Here is a 16,435-nt window from a genome sequence, read left to right as displayed (position 1 = left end):
GTTTATCATTTAAATCTTCACTATTATGTTTCTAAGGTATATATTTGGGCGACCATTTTTTTCTATAATCTTTTCGTTGCTGTAAACACCAGAATTTCCCCATTGTGGGACAATAAAGAGATTTTCTATTCTATTCTATGAATGAAACTGAAAACTAAAATGAGTTTGATGAAATTATGGATGGGCGATTTATTGCATTTGCAATATAATCACAATTTAACACTCAGTTTTGGTTGCATTAAATCTAACAAGAGAAATAAACTCTTCGCAGCTCTTTACGGGGCAGTAATACACTTGAAGTGGGTTTGCCGCCAGACAGAAAGGTAGAAAGAGTTTCAGCTAGCATGCTATCCATGCATGCAAGTAAAATTAATCCCCTTTTTCACACAACGGTTCCAGTACAGTCTTGCAACAAGCAAACAATCAAGGTCCCAAAGCAAAACTCGTTAATAAAACATCTTACAAGCTTGTGGTTAGTGCAAAGGAAAATCGAAATAACATCGCAATATCAGTCAAAAATAATCGCAATTTAGATTTTTGGCCAAATCGTTCCGCTCTAGATTAAACTCTTCACCTGCTGAGATAAAAGTCGTAGGGAAGCAGCCGTTCCAACCGATGCAGTTCGTAATTAACCAGAGTGGAGTGAATAAAGTGAACGTGATTGGTCGATTATCAAGGGGCGGGATTGTTGTGGCGGAAGGTTCGCAAGTACGTTTGATTGTGGCCGGTTCGTCGGAAGCTTTAATTTGTGAAAAAGATATATTCCTGGGAATCTTTTTGCTGCTGAGTCAAGTCAAAGTTATGGGAGAATTAATCACGTTTGAAGACGTCAAATCAAAGATTTTAAAACACCTTTTTTTATAATATTGTTCATATTTATAGCACAAGGAATATAATAAAACTGTTCAGGTGTTTATGATAAATTTAACTAAACATTCATGGACAATATTTTCAATCAATATGAGAAAAGGAAATTGAGAAAATTTGTTTTTATCGAGGAAAAGAAGATTTAAAGTCGTAGGGAAGCGGCTGTTCCAACCGTTGCGTTTCCGAATTCTCCCGATTGGTGCCCGACTTTACAGGAGTGAATAAAGTGAATGTGATTGGTCGATTATCAAGGGGGCGGGATTGTTGTGGCGGAACGTTCACAAGCAAGTTTGGTTGTGGCCGGTTTGTCGGAAGCTTCTTGCTAACCAGTTAGCAACTTAGTGCTAGCAGGTTCCCAATGGGAAATTCCATTGGGACCAAGTAGCACTAAATTGGTGACTTAGAAACAACGCTGTCAAGGAACGCTATGGACAGAGGAAACATGCAAGAGGAGGAGAGTTTAGTGTGGGAGGTCGTGGATGAGTCTCCTCCGTCATCCATTTTTTATTTAGAGGAGGAAAGCGGGGACGAAGATGTTGTGGAAGAGGACGCCAGGGCGGCAGAAGCTTGGTTTGGTGTAGAAGGCTTCCAGCCGTACATGTTTGAGCCCTTGCCTCGCAACGCTGCCAGTTCTGTTAGCTCTACGCCTGCCGAAGACACAGACGTCCATCCCCGTGAACACTGGGACGCAACTCAATGGGAAAGGAAAGGATTCTGATTTCAACCGTTGCGTATATTAGCTGCGACACATGAATCAAGATGCTGACCGAAAACATTTGATTGACAGATGAGCGTTGATATATGATTGGCCGAATTTAGGTGTTCAGGCTGACGTAGAACTAACTGGCCTGCAGAATTTTTTTAAAATAGAAATTTTCAGAACTGCCGCTCACTGGATGTTTTTTCTTTTTCGGACCATTCTCTGTAAACCCTAGAGATGGTTGTGCGTGAAAATCCCAGTAGATCAGCAGTTTCTGAAATACTCAGACCAGCACTTCTGGCACCAACAATCATGCCACGTTCAAAGTCACTCAAATCACCTTTCTTCCCCATACTGATGCTCGGTTTGAACTGAAGGAGATTGTCTTGACCATGTCTACATGCCTAAATGCACTGAGTTGCCGCCATGTGATTGGCTGCTTAGAAATGAAGTGTTAACGAGCAGTTGGACAGGTGTACCTAATAAAGTGGCCGGTGAGTGTACATGTTTAAGCCAGAATGATTTGACATTTAAACATGATTTCTCTACGTCTTTAAAGTCAGGCGTGGGTCCCACTGAGGAAATTCATCTCTGACCTAAAAACGCCTTGGAATATTTCAAGCCAAAAGAGGAATGTTCGTTTGGTTTTCTGACCTGTGGCCAAACCTTTACGACCTTCGGCTGGAGCAGCATCCACAGACATCTAACCATCCATCAGGCTTTTTTCCTCCATCGTTAAAAGTCACATGACGGAGGAATTTCTTCTTTAACATGTTGTTTGTAAAATGTGGGTTGAATAACAGTTTGGGGTTTAAACTGTTAAAAAATAGAACATTGAAATTGTTTAATGTAGATGTTTAGATGTTTAGTAGATTTGACAAGAAACCAATTTCGATGTAAAGACTTGTAAAGAAACCCCTCAGACCTGTTCCACCCTCTCTGTCACCCTGAGCTGCTGCAGCTCTGTCAACATTGCTGTTGACCGAGCTTCTTGCAGAAGTGAAGTCTGTGCCAAGGTCTCCTTTTCACACACCCCTGAGAGGATCAGGCTGCAGCAGCAGAGCTTTTCCTCTCATGGAGCTGCAGAAAAACAAATCTTCCATGCTCTTTTTCAGCATGAGCTAAAACTGCGTTTATTTCCAGATCAGATTAAAAGGAGCTCACCTCCTCCTGGTCTTTGACTAAAGGCTGATCCATCAAGCTTTGAATGAGAAGAACGTTACGTTACAGCAAATTAAACATCAACCTCTCAGTCTGAACAGGGATGATGTTTCTTTTTTAATATCTGGGGGCGGATTTAGGAAATTTGGGGCCCTAGGAAAAGTCAGGCGGGGCCCCTCTGAATAGAGAAGACAACACATAAAACAGACCCATTCTCCAGATAGAGAAAGGTTAATAGAATAGACATCCATTATCTGTTCTAGGTTGTGTCCCTCTCTTCTTGTCCCTTTTCTTCTTGTTTTCCTCTCTATGTTTTGTACTCAGCTGACTTTTCATGCTGTCTCTAAAGGAATGAAAGATTTTTTCCAAGCACTAAGCTCACTTAGCTGATTGCTCCTTCCTGTGTTTCCAAAAAGGCCAAAGTAAATAACCCAGTCCTTCTTTTCACTGTAGACAAGCCATGATCTGCTTATCTGTTCTCCATTTTTCATTTGGATGAAATAATAGCTGCATGAATCATGACAGCAGACAAGATAGAGGAGAGCAGGAGGCGGGGTTACCAATCTACTCGCTCTGGAGAGCAGAGTTCGCTGCTTTTAGATGTTGTCTCCAAAGTCTCCAGTAGCAGAAAAAATCTCTAGATTTGGCGCTAGGAGCTTTTTGGAAATCAAAGTGCTAGAGGGGTCTGAAAAGTGGCTAAATATAGCGACTAAAGCGCTAAGTTGGCAACACTGCTCTTTGCATGGTTTGTTTTCAAATGGTTTGCTGCTGTCTGTTTGGACCTTTCTGAACATGTGCAACAAATGGACTGATCCAAGATGGTGGACACTGAAGGGGGTGAAATACTTTCATTAGTGAAAGTATTTTTTTTATTAAAAACATAATTAATGTGCACAAATAAGGAATAGTTGTATTAACCATACATGGAAACAGAGGTTTATGGGGCCCCCAGCAACATGGGGCCCTAGGTAACTGCCTAATGGTAAATCCCCCCCCGGATCTGATGAGCAGCTCCCTGATCAGCGGTGAGTTTGTGTGCTGTGGGAGCTCCAGGATGCAGAGTAGACGGCCTCTTCAAGGGATTGTCTGCATTGGCAGAGCTGCAGCTTTCCTCTGCTTGTTTGGATTCTGTTATGTGTAAAGCCACAATACCAGTTCTGTGCTGCAGCTCGCTGAGGGTACACTATTCATACAGCACACACTCTGCCATTTCTATTCAGCCGGCGTCTCCCTCATTCGGTGTTTTTATTTTAAATGGAGGAGCTGATTTATTCTGTAGTTTTCTTGCAGTCAGTAAATGAAAGTGGAAATAAATTCAGATACAGTGAATCAGTGCGACTGATGACTGATGGATTATGAATAAACACCCACTGCTCTGATGCTGCAGAAGTTTTAGCTGTTATCAGAAAACCAACTGATCATCACTGATTATCAGCAAGCATGAAGTTAATAAAATCCTAAATAATATTTTATACTACTATAAAAGATTGAACTATCAGATATATTATTATTAACTCCAAATCTTCTAATTTTTCTTTTTTATTTTATAATAGTAATATCTCTAATATTACAAAAAAGTTAAAATCAATCTACTGGACTTTGTTTCCAAGTTTGAAGACGTTTCTCTTCCATCCAGGAAGATTTTTCAATTCAAAATGTCAGAAATAGCGTTTAGTTCCAGGTTTTATCCAGGTTTTATCCAGGTTTTATTTCCAACATGCAAATAGAAACGGATGAACGGGTCCCCCCCTTTGGAATGGGGGTCGTTTGGCTTCTTTGTTAGCCTGCAATGCCCCATACCTGTCTATGTCTCTGAAAGGGGGGGCGTTAGAGGGAATTGTTGGCCTGGCTGAATAGGTGAGGTCTTCTGTTCTCCTGTAAAGGGGTTGGAGCTGCGATGATAACAGGAATAGATCAACTCTATCGCTGCATTGGAGGTTTTTGATACCTGAAACCCGAAATCCTACTGTCCTCCTACCTGCACTGGAAAAATAATCTAGAAATATGTACAAATGTCTTAAATTAACTGTATTTACCCTTAATTTGAGTAGGTAAATGAGATAGTTTGCCAATGGAATGAGTATTTTTATTCTTAAAATAAGATAATTAGATAACATGCACTTGAAATAAGACAATGCAATTGTGTTTTCTTATTTTAGATGCAAATTGTCTTGTTCCATTGGCAAAATGTCTCTTTTACCTCCTCAATACAATGACAAATTCACTTATTTTAAGAAAAAATGACTTCTAGATTTCGATTTTTTCCAGTGTGTCCTCCTACCCCTCCTCATTGCTCTGTTTATACTGGAGTTCTTGGTGCTTTAAGGTGGTGATAAAATATTCCAAACCAAAAATCATGCTTAACTATTTTCCACCATAAACTCCTAACGCTCATTTTTACACTTTTGAATCTTAATTTTCTCTCCCATTGCATCCTGTTTACCAGTCTTCTTATTACAGATGTTTTACTCTCATCTGCTTCCCTGATTACCAAACCCGCCAAAGCTGTGTGATGATAATGGGTGGAATAAAGTAACAAGATGTTTGAATATTTAGAGTTTTACAAAATCAAACAATCCAGAAAAAAAAAATCTAACCTGCACAGTAGAGGTTAATAAAATGCTGTTTCTCTAAGAGAAAAATATCCTTTTCTTTTCTTTTCTTCACGGTGATCAAAGCTTGGATTTGCTTTACGTATGAATTTATGTTTCCTCCCACACTGTTGGCTCAAAGCTAGATATGCTGGAAACAAACAGGACGCAAAGGAAAAAACTATTTAGTTTTCACTGGGAATTCAGATTTCTAATTAGGTCTCATTCTCCTTCACAACCTTGACCGGGTTAACAGCCAGACCATTCTTAAACAATAACATTTGCCTAAACAGAAGAAGTCCTGCTTTTCTGTCTTCACTCACTAGGAAGTAGCTTAGTTAGTGACACCCTGATAAACTCCTCTCTCCACCTCTGATTCCTCACATGGTCTCTACTAGTTTCTGTTCAGTTAGTGGATTGATTTACATCCAAACAGGCAGTGGTGTCAAACGTTCACACATCTGTTACTTCAGTAGAAGTTTAGATACTGCAGTTTAAAAACACTTTGAAGTATCACCTTGACCTCTTTACTCAAGTAAAAGTGAAAAAGTATGAGCTCCAAAAACTACTTAAAGTATAAAGTAACATTTAAAAAAACAGCCAGATGCCACTATATGAACTGAAAGCTACATTTTTTCGACTATTTCTAAAAATTCTTTGAGATAGGGCCAAGGATGAGGGAGGTCTGGTTGGTCTCCGTCTCCCGATACGCCCTCGCCTGTGTCCGACCTTTCAGACATTTCAACATCTTTTTCTGAATCCCACATTGTAGCATGGCATAGACAATTCACGTTAGCAGTTTGAAGAACACCTGCTGGCTTCTGATGATTTCCTTTAGCTAACCAATGAGTGTTTGCGTTATATGATTCATCCAATCACACTAGTTTTCACTAGATGTGGGTGGAGCCAATGATCTGCATTGGATGGAGCACATGACGGGAAATAAATATTTAGAAACATTAAACCGAAGCCAAGAGTAACGAGTAACGTTTGTTTTAAAAATGTAAGGAATAGAAAGTACAGATACTTGTTCTTGTACTCCTTCAGAATCATAGACAGGTTTCAGATTTTACAGGCTAACAATGGAATCAAACAACCCACTCATCAGTTTCCATTTGTATGTTTCCAAGCAATACAAAGCCTTGTAAGACTCAAACTCACTGCGGATCCAGACATTTGAATTGAATTAGCTTCCTGGAGAGGAAGCGAAACGTCTTCAAATCTTGGAAACCAAGTCCAGTCGATTTTTTTGAACTTTTACGGAATACAGATACTTGTGTGAAAATGTAATGAGTAGAAGTCAGAAGTAGGAAGAAAAATAAGTAATGGAGTAAAGTATAGATACCTAAAAAGTGAACTTAAGTACAGTAACGAGGTATTTGTCGTTACGTGACACCTCTGCAAACAGAAGAGATATAAAAAACCTGTCTGATTTAATCAGATTCCATCGTCATTTGAATTTCTAAAAGAAAATCTAAACTAAAACCAGGCTTAGTTGGGCTGCTGGATAAAACCTGGAACTCAACTTTATTTCTGACATTTTGATCTGAAAAAAGCTTCCTGGATGGAAGAGAAACGTCTTCAAACTTGGAAACAAAGTCCAGAGGATTGATTTTTTTTTTTTTACTTTTTTGGAAGGAAAAGATAGATACAAATATTTTCTTTAACTTAAAGCAATTTAAAAGGAACGTTCCACATTCGGTCCCATTGCTATCAAAGTTTGCTGCATTTTATTTGCCTTTTCAGCATCAATGTATAAGTTATAAAACATTTGGTTTTCAGAAGTTTATGCAACAAAATGTAAAAGTGTTCAATTGTTTGTAAAAAGGTCTATTTTCTGCAGTTAGACTTTTATTTTTTTGGGGAAAGTTTTCTACAAGCTTCATTCCTCTATAGATAAAAGGTTTCTCTAAACCATCTTTATGAAGGAAACCAGGCTGCCTCAAATTGGAGGGAGAGTTTGAATTTTCTTTAGAGCAGGACTTTGACTAGGCCATTACAGAGCATGCTCTAATCCCCCCCCCCCACAGCATGACGCAGCCTGGTAGCTGACGGTTTTAGTGGCTAATGGACTTTTGAGAGATTAAACCTCAGTGTTGATTTGCCAACGTGGTCGTCATGGAGACGGTAAAGCTCAGAGGTTTGGATGGAGAGGATGATTATGGTGTAAGCTCTCCCCCCTGCCAGAGTCTGGGAGTTTGTCTACGAGAGGGCATTAAAAATATGATTTGAGTTGATCTAAGCAGCAGCTTGGCTTTAATCTGAGATGCAATCCTCTTTTTTAACGAGCTCTAAGGTGAGGAAGGAGAGAGTCCGGGGCCGGAGGTTTGGGGTTGCTGCGCTGCAGGAGGAAGTGTTCGGACTGCGATGAGTCGCTGGGAGCTTGGCGCAGGAAGTGTGGCTCTTCACAGTGAGGACAGCGTTCACATGAGCTGGGGGGGCTATTTCTGTGTGTAGGGCTGAAACATGAAGCACTGACCCCCACGTCAGGGTGTATAAATAACAGGCCCAGTGTCTGTTTATATTCTGAGGTGATGGACCGGGTCCTGCATGCCGGAAGACAAGGAGACCAACAAGTGCGTCATGTTTACCTTAAATCCTTCCTTCACCTCGGCCTCTATGCGCGTAAAGTTTATGTCTCCTTTGACGTCTGCTTCATTCTGGACCGCTCTGCTGACCTTGGTTTATCTGCTCTTTTTCAGCCTGACCCGTGACCGCCAATGGAGTACATGAACAACGCCTCGAACAGCTACGGTTCTGGAGACACCGTTAGCAGCTCCTTAGCCAACATGACCATCAATGATCAACATCACCAGGAGAACGGCGTCAAAATGAAAGGTCAGGCATCAGATCAGCAGGAGAGAAGGAGACATGCACCCCAAACCCTTTATAAACAGCCTTTACATGCAGATAACTAGTTCAGTTAGCTTTTAATAGAAAACATGTCAGATATAAAAAGGTCTGAATTAAAATCTAAAAAAACAATTGAGCTTTTTAGGGAAATCTAACAAAAAATGGCAGAATGATCCGTCTGTAGTGCAACGCAAATACTTTCCTGGAACAAACAGGTTACTTCCCCAAACATTCAGATTTATTCTGTTTCCTGAAGCTTTTGAGGAGCAACTGGTTGCATGACTAACCTGCTACTTTCAGGTACTAGTTAGCTGGTTACTTTCCAAGGACTTACAGGACGCTTCCTGAATATCTAAAAGGTCAATGTCCAAAAACCTGCTAAATAAATAAGTTTCCTCAATCTTGCAAGAAGTTAGATCTGCTGAGAGTTAATTTTATACTAAAAAATGTCATTATCTCTATAAACTACGACGGAGTGTTAGGGTCAGTCTAGAGGTTTTTTTTTGTATTTCGAGAATAAAGTCGCAACAAGTCGTTAAATTATGAGACTAAAGTCGTAAAATTACGAGAATAAAGTTGTAATTATGAGAAAAAAGTCACACGAATAGTCATAAAATTACGAGAATAAAGTTGTAAAATTACAAGAATAAAGTTGCAACGAGAAAAGTCTTAAAATTACGAAAATTAAGTCGTAAAATTACGAGAATAAAGTTGTAACAAGAAAAGTCATAAAATTACAAGAATTAAGTCATAAAATTGTGAGACTAAAGTCGTACAATTACGAGAATAAAGTTGTAATTACGAGAAAAAAGTCACAGAAATAGTCATAAAATTAAGAGAATAAAGTTGTAAAATTACGAGAATAAAGTTGCAACGAGAAAAGTCTTAAAATTACGAAAATTAAGTCGTAAAATTACGAGAATAAAGTTGTAACAAGAAAAGTCATAAAATTACAAGAATTAAGTCATAAAATTACGAGAATAAAGTTGTAAAATTACAAGAATAAAGTTGCAATGAGAAAAATCATAAAATTACAAGAATTAAGTCGTAAAATTGTGAGAATAAACTTGTAATTACGAGAAAAAAGTCACACAAATAGTAATAAAATTACGAGAATAAAGTTGCAACAAGAAAAGTCTTAAAATTATGAAAATTAAGTCTTTAAATTACGAGAATAAAGTTTTAATTACGAGAATAAAGAAGCAACAAGAATAGTCTTAAAATTACATGAATGAAGTCATAAAATTATTAGAATAAATTTGTAATATTAAGAGAATAAAGTTGTATTTTATGACAACTCTTCCAAGAAGCCCTTTCTTCCCTAAAATGAGGAATGTGGAGCATCGTGTGAAGTTCTACTTTAGCATCGGTTTGATAAATCAGGAAATCTTTCAGCAGCAGCATCAAACTGGGCAGGATGTCAAAGTGGACTCTGGTTGCTGATTGGTGGAGCTGGTCGGCCGTCATCTGCTGGGCGGAGCTCCAAGCTTTCTTTCTGTAACAGGTTGTTAAACGATGACTTTATTCTGGAAATAAAAAAAATAAATAAATCACTAGCCTGGCCTTAATACTCCGTCGTAATAAACAAGTATAAAAACATCTAAAAATATGTTAAGATGTGGGAAACATTTCTACAACACTGTCTTTTTAAGATATTTAATAAAGACAGTGTCGTTTTCTTCTTTTAAGTTGTTAAAACTACTCATTCAGCAGATAAATAATTACTTCATTCAGTTCTTCAGGGCATGTAGACGTTTAAAATGAATAAAAACAATAATTGCCGTTAATCTGCATCAGAATTGAACAAATTTTCCTTTTAATATGTTTTAAACCTTTTAAATCTTTTAATTTGTCGTGCCTTTCAGTTTCCTTTTCGTGTCAGATCTCTAATCCCAGAATACAGACAGATTATCATGTTAAAAACCAGTCAGTGGATGTACCATGGTGTGAGGGTGTGTGTCCTGCATGGGGGCGGGGGCCGACTCCCCGACTTTCTGCTGCCTTTTGTCCTGATCTCTCTCTTTGCATAATGGATGCCATACATCCTTGGCTGCAGCTGGACTGGGCTCTGTAATCTGGGTATCTGGGTCAGACTTTCACCATCCAGCTCCGTTTTAGTCCCGTTTTGCTGGCATTAGTGAGCAATCAGTCATTTAATGCGGCCAGGAAAACTGTTCACTATTATCAGCTATTTGTTTTCTACCATGAAAGGTTGTTGCCATCATTTTTTTACTGTCTCCTGTTCACCTTTAGTAAAGTACGCCGGTTATTATATGATAGAACTTTGAGGGATACAGTTAAATTTGGCAGCATCATCTCTACTGAAAGATTTAGGAAAATGCAGCCTTTAGTTAGAGGACATGCACTCATGTACAAAGGCAAGGCAAATTTATTTATATAGCACAATTCAGTACAAAGACAATGCAAAGTGCTTTACATGATTAAAATACAGGAAGATAAAACCGAATCAAAGCAAGTAGGAAAAAAATAAAATAAAATAAAATAAAAAATGCAGAAACAAAGAAGAATATTAAAAACAGTTGGACTAAAGAAAAAATATTTTAGTTGAACTGTTTAACTAGAACAGTGGAAGGACGATTCTAAACAAATGAGTTTTTAGTCTTGATTTAAAGGAACTCAGGCTTTCCGCACTTTCACAGTTTTCTGGAAGTTTGTTCCAGATAAGTGGAGCATAGGAACTAAATGCTGCTTCTCCATGTTTAGTTCTGGTTCTAGGTCTGCAGAGCAGGCTGGAGCCAAAAGACCTGAGTGGTCTGGAGGGTTGATACACTGATAGCAAGTCTGTGATGTATTTAGGTGCTAAGCCATTCAGAGATTTATAGACTAACAGAAGAATTTTAAAGTCTATTCTCTGAGATGCAGGGAGCCAGTGTAAGGACTTTAGAACTGGGGTGATGTGCTCTACTTTCTTAGTCTTAGTGAGGACACGGGCAGCAGCGTTCTGGATCAGCTGCAGCTGTCTGATCCACTTTTTAGGCAGACCTGTGAAAACACCGTTGCAGTAATCAATTCTACTAAAACTAAACGCATGGATTAGTTTTTCCAGATCATGCTGAGACATTAGTCCTTTAATCCTGGAAATGTTCTTCAGGTGATAGAAAGCCCACCTTGTAATTGTCTTTAAATGCTTTTGGAGGTTCAAGTCTGAATCCAGCACTACACCTAGACTTCGGGCCTGATCAGTGGTTACTAGCTGAAGCCACTGAAGCAGTGTGCTAACTTTAGATCTCTCCTCTATTGGTCCAAAGGTTATTGCTTCAGTTGGGTTTTTATTCAGTTGAAGAAAATGATGGCACATCCAGGCGTTGATTTCTTCTAAGCATTTCCTCAGTGCTTGAATTAGTTCAAATAATTGGTTCAAAAGAACCCATTATTTCTTTTTTTAATTTTTATTTAATTTTTTTAATTATCATTTTATTTATTTTATTTTTTATAAATTATATATAATATATGTAATTATTATAAATTATATTATATATCTGTGACCCAAATTGGACATAAAAATAAGAATTGAACGCATATTAAAAATAATGAATATGTAGAAAGAAGACCTGATTTCTGCATTTCAGCACAGTGGAGGATCTGTAATGCTGTGGGCCCACTAAATAAAAGTGACTTTTCTGCTACAGTAAAAGTTTATTTTGAGATTTCTTGCACATTCTAGTAGAAATGCGTCGGCATATATTTGGTTTCATGGCAGCATCACTTTCTACTGACTCGCCAAGGACGCTGTTTAAAGACAAGAAACACACAAAAATTACAATAATATTGAAAGTTAATCGATAGAAGTGATGCTTTAAGGAAAGTAGAGCACAGGAGAAAATATGCTAGAGATGTTACAGCAGCAATGCTGTATGTCACACTTTTCCACATTGATGAGTCATGATATCTACTCTAGCAGCAGAATATTCACGTTTATCAGACATATTTACACAACACTGTGGCTAAATTAGGTTAAAGTTTAACGCTATTTCTGACATTTTGAATTGAAAAAGCTTCCTGGATGGGAAGAGAAACGTCTTCAAACTTGGAAACAAAGTGTAGTTGATTGCTTTTTAAATTTTTGGGAATTCTATTACCGTTTATTAAAAAGCTTGCATGATTGTTTTTAGGTTGTTCTGTTGTAAAATTGTTTAATTGTTTATTTTGTTGCCAAAAAAAGTTTTAAGTCCATCAGAAGTTTGTTTCTTCCTGTTTTTATCCCAACAAACCAAATGGCCATTTAGTACGTAGCCTAGCCTTTCCCAGTTTACAGCCCTCGCTAGTGCAGTCGTTCTACCCGTTTCCAATCCCCATTATCCCGTGTGCTAACAGGACAAAGCCCACGGAGTCCGGTTTGTCTGCAGAGATAGACAGTGAATCAATAAGCAGTGAAACACGCAGTGAGTATCTGATCCTCTAGTTCTAGTCAGCTGTAGCATCCAGACAGTGTGGTGGTCTGTAGACTGTCTACATCCAAACTACCAATTTATGTCTCTATGTTATTACAGTGAAAATAAACAAAAGTTAAAGTAACAATTTAATAATTTTAAGACTGATATTAAACATGTGGTTTCAGGTTTTTCTTTTCTTTCCTGTAATTGGAAATGTTTTGTTTTATTTTTAATTCTTGTTGTAAGCATCAACTATAGGAGAATTTTATTTTTTTCTGATTTTTCACCCATTCATCAAATTTTGAACCTTTCAAATAGAAATAATGTGTCTAGACATTAAAAATTATACCATATCAGATTTTTATCTGATGCTCACTATGAAAATTAATCACAACTCTCCTGTTCTGTCTTCAAAATTGTAGGGAAATAATCAGACCATATTGTCCCAAAAGTTAGAAAATTTCTATTTTAAAAAATTCATCCTGTCTTAAAATCTGTGTTTTTTCCGTTATCTCCTGCAGGCCAGTTAGTTCTACGTCAGCCTGAACACCTAAATTCAGCCAATCATATATCAACGGTCATCTGTCAATCAAATGTTTTCGGTCATAGCATCTTGATCCATGTGTCGCAGCTAATATACGCAACGGTTGAAACCAGAATCCTTTCCTTTCCCATTGAGTTGCGTCCCAGTGTTCACGGGGATGGACGTCTGTGTCTTCGGCAGGCGTAGAGCTAACAGAACTGGCAGCGTTGCGAGGCAAGGGCTCAAACATGAACGGCTGGAAGCCTTCTACACCAAACCAAGCTTCTGCCGCCCTGGCGTCCTCTTCCACAACATCTTCGTCCCCGCTTTCCTCCTCTAAATAAAAAATGGATGACCGAGGAGACTCATCCACGACCTCCGACACTAAACTCTCCTCCTCTTGCATGTTTCCGCTGTCCATAGCGTTCCTTGACAGCGTCGTTTCTAAGTCACCAATTTAGTGCTACTTGGTTCCAATGGAATTTCCCATTGGGAACCTGCTAGCACTAAGTTGCTAACTGGTTAGCAAGATGCTTCCCACAAACCGGCCACAACCAAACTTGCTTTTGAACCGTCCGCCACAACAATCCCGCCCCCTTGATAATCGACCAATCACATTCACTTTATTCACTCGTGTAAAGCCGTGCACCACTCAGGAGAATTCGGAAACGCAACCGTTGGAACAGCTGGTTCCCTACGACTTTAAATCTACTTTTCCTCGATAAAAACTAATTTTCTCAATTTCCTTTTCTCATACTGATTTAAAATTTCGTCCATGAATGTTTAGTCAAATTTATCATAAACACCTGAACAGTTTTATTACATTCCTTGTCCTATAAATATGAACAATATTATAATAAAATTTTGTTTTAAAATCTTTGATTTGACGTCTTCAAATGTAATTAATTCTCCCATAACTTTGACTTGACTCAGCAGCAAAAAGATTCCCAGGAAAATATGTTTTTCACAAATTAAAGTGAAGCAAAAGCAGCAAATATTTATTATTAATCAAAGCAGGGTTAAGTATTCAGTCGCATCTTAATAATCTTTGATGTAAATGTAATAAAAAATGAAAATTTTTTATGAAAGTTTTAAAGATTCATGAAGATGTGAATAAAGTGGTTCTCCTTTTCTCCTGTTGTGATAAACTTGGGTGTTGATTTCCAGACGAAGGAGCAGTGATCTTTGAAAACGGGCTGAAATCTGACCTTTCTCAGCCAGAGAGCAGCCGATTGGATGATGAGATGCTTCCTGGTAGGAACGCCTTCAGCTCCGTTTGCTGACGCTTCAGAAGCTGCTGCACCTGCTTTTCCTCTCGATGTCATTTTAGTTTCATCCCTTCGACGTCTTTCTGCTTTCAGCCATTTTTCTCTTTTGCAGAAATAACTTTTATTTCCGCCCTCCACCTGCAGCCCTCACTAATTCCAGTTTATGTTTTCCTGCTTTAAATCTACCCTGCTGTTCTGCCGCTGTTCTAATTGCAGGTAGAGTCAATGAACATAGATCTGACTCTAACAGGGACAGTGTCTCTCTAACTAACGCGGCTCCTCCCTGGATTAACCCGCTTTGATCAGAGAAACGAAGGCTGGAAAGGTGATGAAGTGGCCTCTTAGTGGAGACGCATTCAGATTGAGCACTTTTTATAGAAACTCTCAGCCTGATGAGCAGATCTAGATTTAGTACGTCTCGTTATCTGAAAACTGCCTGACATTCATTTTATCCTGCATCAGATACTTCTGCAGAGGAAGGAGCAGAAATTGTTTCTGAGCTCTCAGACAAAGAAAGAGAAGACGAGGGCCAAGGTGGTATGCCTCCTCCACTTCTTCTGCTCCTCCTTTTCAGCTTCTTCTGCTTCCTGCAGCTTTGAATGAACTCCAGATTAAAACAACCGAGTGAATTCCACTTAATCTAGAGGCATGCAAAATGGAAAACTGCAGCAAGATATTTATTTACAGGAATTAATGGGACCGAATTCTGTGGGTTTTCTTTTTCTCAGACTCTGAGGTTCTGATCAGGAAACAATGATTAAAATCAGAATACAGAGATTAGAATAAAAAACAGAGATCAAAATAAAAAATACAGAGATTAAAACCAGAATTCAGAGATTAAAATTAGAATTCAGAGATTAGATATCAAAATACAGAGATTAAAGTCAAAACAAGATTAAAATTAGAATTCAGAGATTAGAATCAAAATACAGATAATAAAATCAAAATACAGAGATTAGAATCAAAAACAGATCAAAATAAAAAATACAGAGATTAAAATTAGAATACGGAGATTAGATATCAAAATACAGAGATTAAAGTCAAAACAAGATTAAAATCAGAATGCAGAGATTAGAATTAAATACTGAGATTAACATAAAAACAGATTATAATTAGAATGCAGAGATTAGAATTAAATACTGAGATTAACATAAAAACAGATTATAATTAGAATGCAGAGATTAAAATCAAAATACAGAGATTAAAATCAAAATACAGAGATTAGAATCAAAAACAGAGATCAAAATAAAAAATACAGAGATTAAAATCAGAATGCAGGGATTAGAATCAAAAACATGGATTAAAATGATAATACCAAGATTAAATTCAAAATACAGAGCTGGTAATGTAAAAAATGTCCCAGTCTTTTTTAACAGGATCCAGTGTTTTTTCATCCAAGTAGCCTTTATTCAGGCTTGCAGAACAGATACAGTCTTTGCTGATTTTCCTGCCTGTTCTGCTCACACAGGTTTTCAATTTGTGGAACGTTTCCCACAAACTGAAGCATTTGTTGAAACAACCTTCAGTCTGAAGGAGTCGAGCTTCTAACCAAAATCAGCTCTCATAATTAACAGGAGAAGGGGTGTGATAGTAAACTGATTTTTATATATAATAAAAACACATTACAGTCAGAATATAGAGATTATTTCAAAATACAGAGGATTATACTCAGAATATATAATTTATAGTCACAATATAGAGATTATAGTCAGAATACAGAGATTATAATCTGAATAAGGAGATTTAAAACAAAAAAATACAGAGATAAAAAAATTAGAATATAGAGATTCAACTCAGAATGCAGAGTCTTCTAATCAAAAACAGAAGTCTTAGATTATAGTCAGATTGCAAAGATTAAAAGCTGAATACTTTCATTAGAATTAGAATATTGTAATTAAAATATAGATTTCTAATTTTTTTATCAGTGGTGTGGTGAATGGGCATAGTTTTGATCACGTGGTGTCAGCGGTGATTGGTAAAATCACCTGTTCTGTTCACCTGGTGTTTGTGTCAGAGAGTGGGTGATGGGGGATGTCTACATTTTGCTGACCGCTTTAAGTTTTTGGAGATTATTGTTG

At 37.7% G+C, this 16,435-nt stretch overlaps 1 protein-coding gene across 26 annotated transcripts in view; it reads left to right on the top strand.

Annotated features, from left to right (window-relative positions):
• The window catches only part of mapta (microtubule-associated protein tau a), a 52,276-nt gene that overhangs the window by 11,548 nt on the left and 24,293 nt on the right, over nucleotides 1–16,435 (top strand). For 8 of the 26 annotated variants that reach the window (XM_038308779.1, XM_038308776.1, XM_038308775.1 and 5 more), the window contains exons 2-4: nucleotides 8,022–8,157; nucleotides 14,257–14,343; nucleotides 14,820–14,894. In XM_038308779.1, coding sequence (XP_038164707.1) covers nucleotides 8,040–8,157; nucleotides 14,257–14,343; nucleotides 14,820–14,894 — 280 coding nt within the window. In that variant the 5' untranslated portion in view covers nucleotides 8,022–8,039. Of the gene's footprint in view, nucleotides 1–7,735; nucleotides 7,945–8,021; nucleotides 8,158–14,256; nucleotides 14,344–14,819; nucleotides 14,895–16,435 lie in introns of those variants that run through there. The other 18 variants (XM_038308790.1, XM_038308780.1, XM_038308792.1 and 15 more) reach the window with 5 other exon arrangements.

Source organism: Cyprinodon tularosa, unplaced genomic scaffold, assembly GCF_016077235.1.
Source record: "Cyprinodon tularosa strain WSP-4 unplaced genomic scaffold, ASM1607723v1 ctg648, whole genome shotgun sequence".
NCBI classification, from domain to species: domain Eukaryota; kingdom Metazoa; phylum Chordata; class Actinopteri; order Cyprinodontiformes; family Cyprinodontidae; genus Cyprinodon; species Cyprinodon tularosa.
Note: the sequence above shows the minus strand (reverse complement) of the source record. Positions and strands in the feature narration are given on the sequence as shown.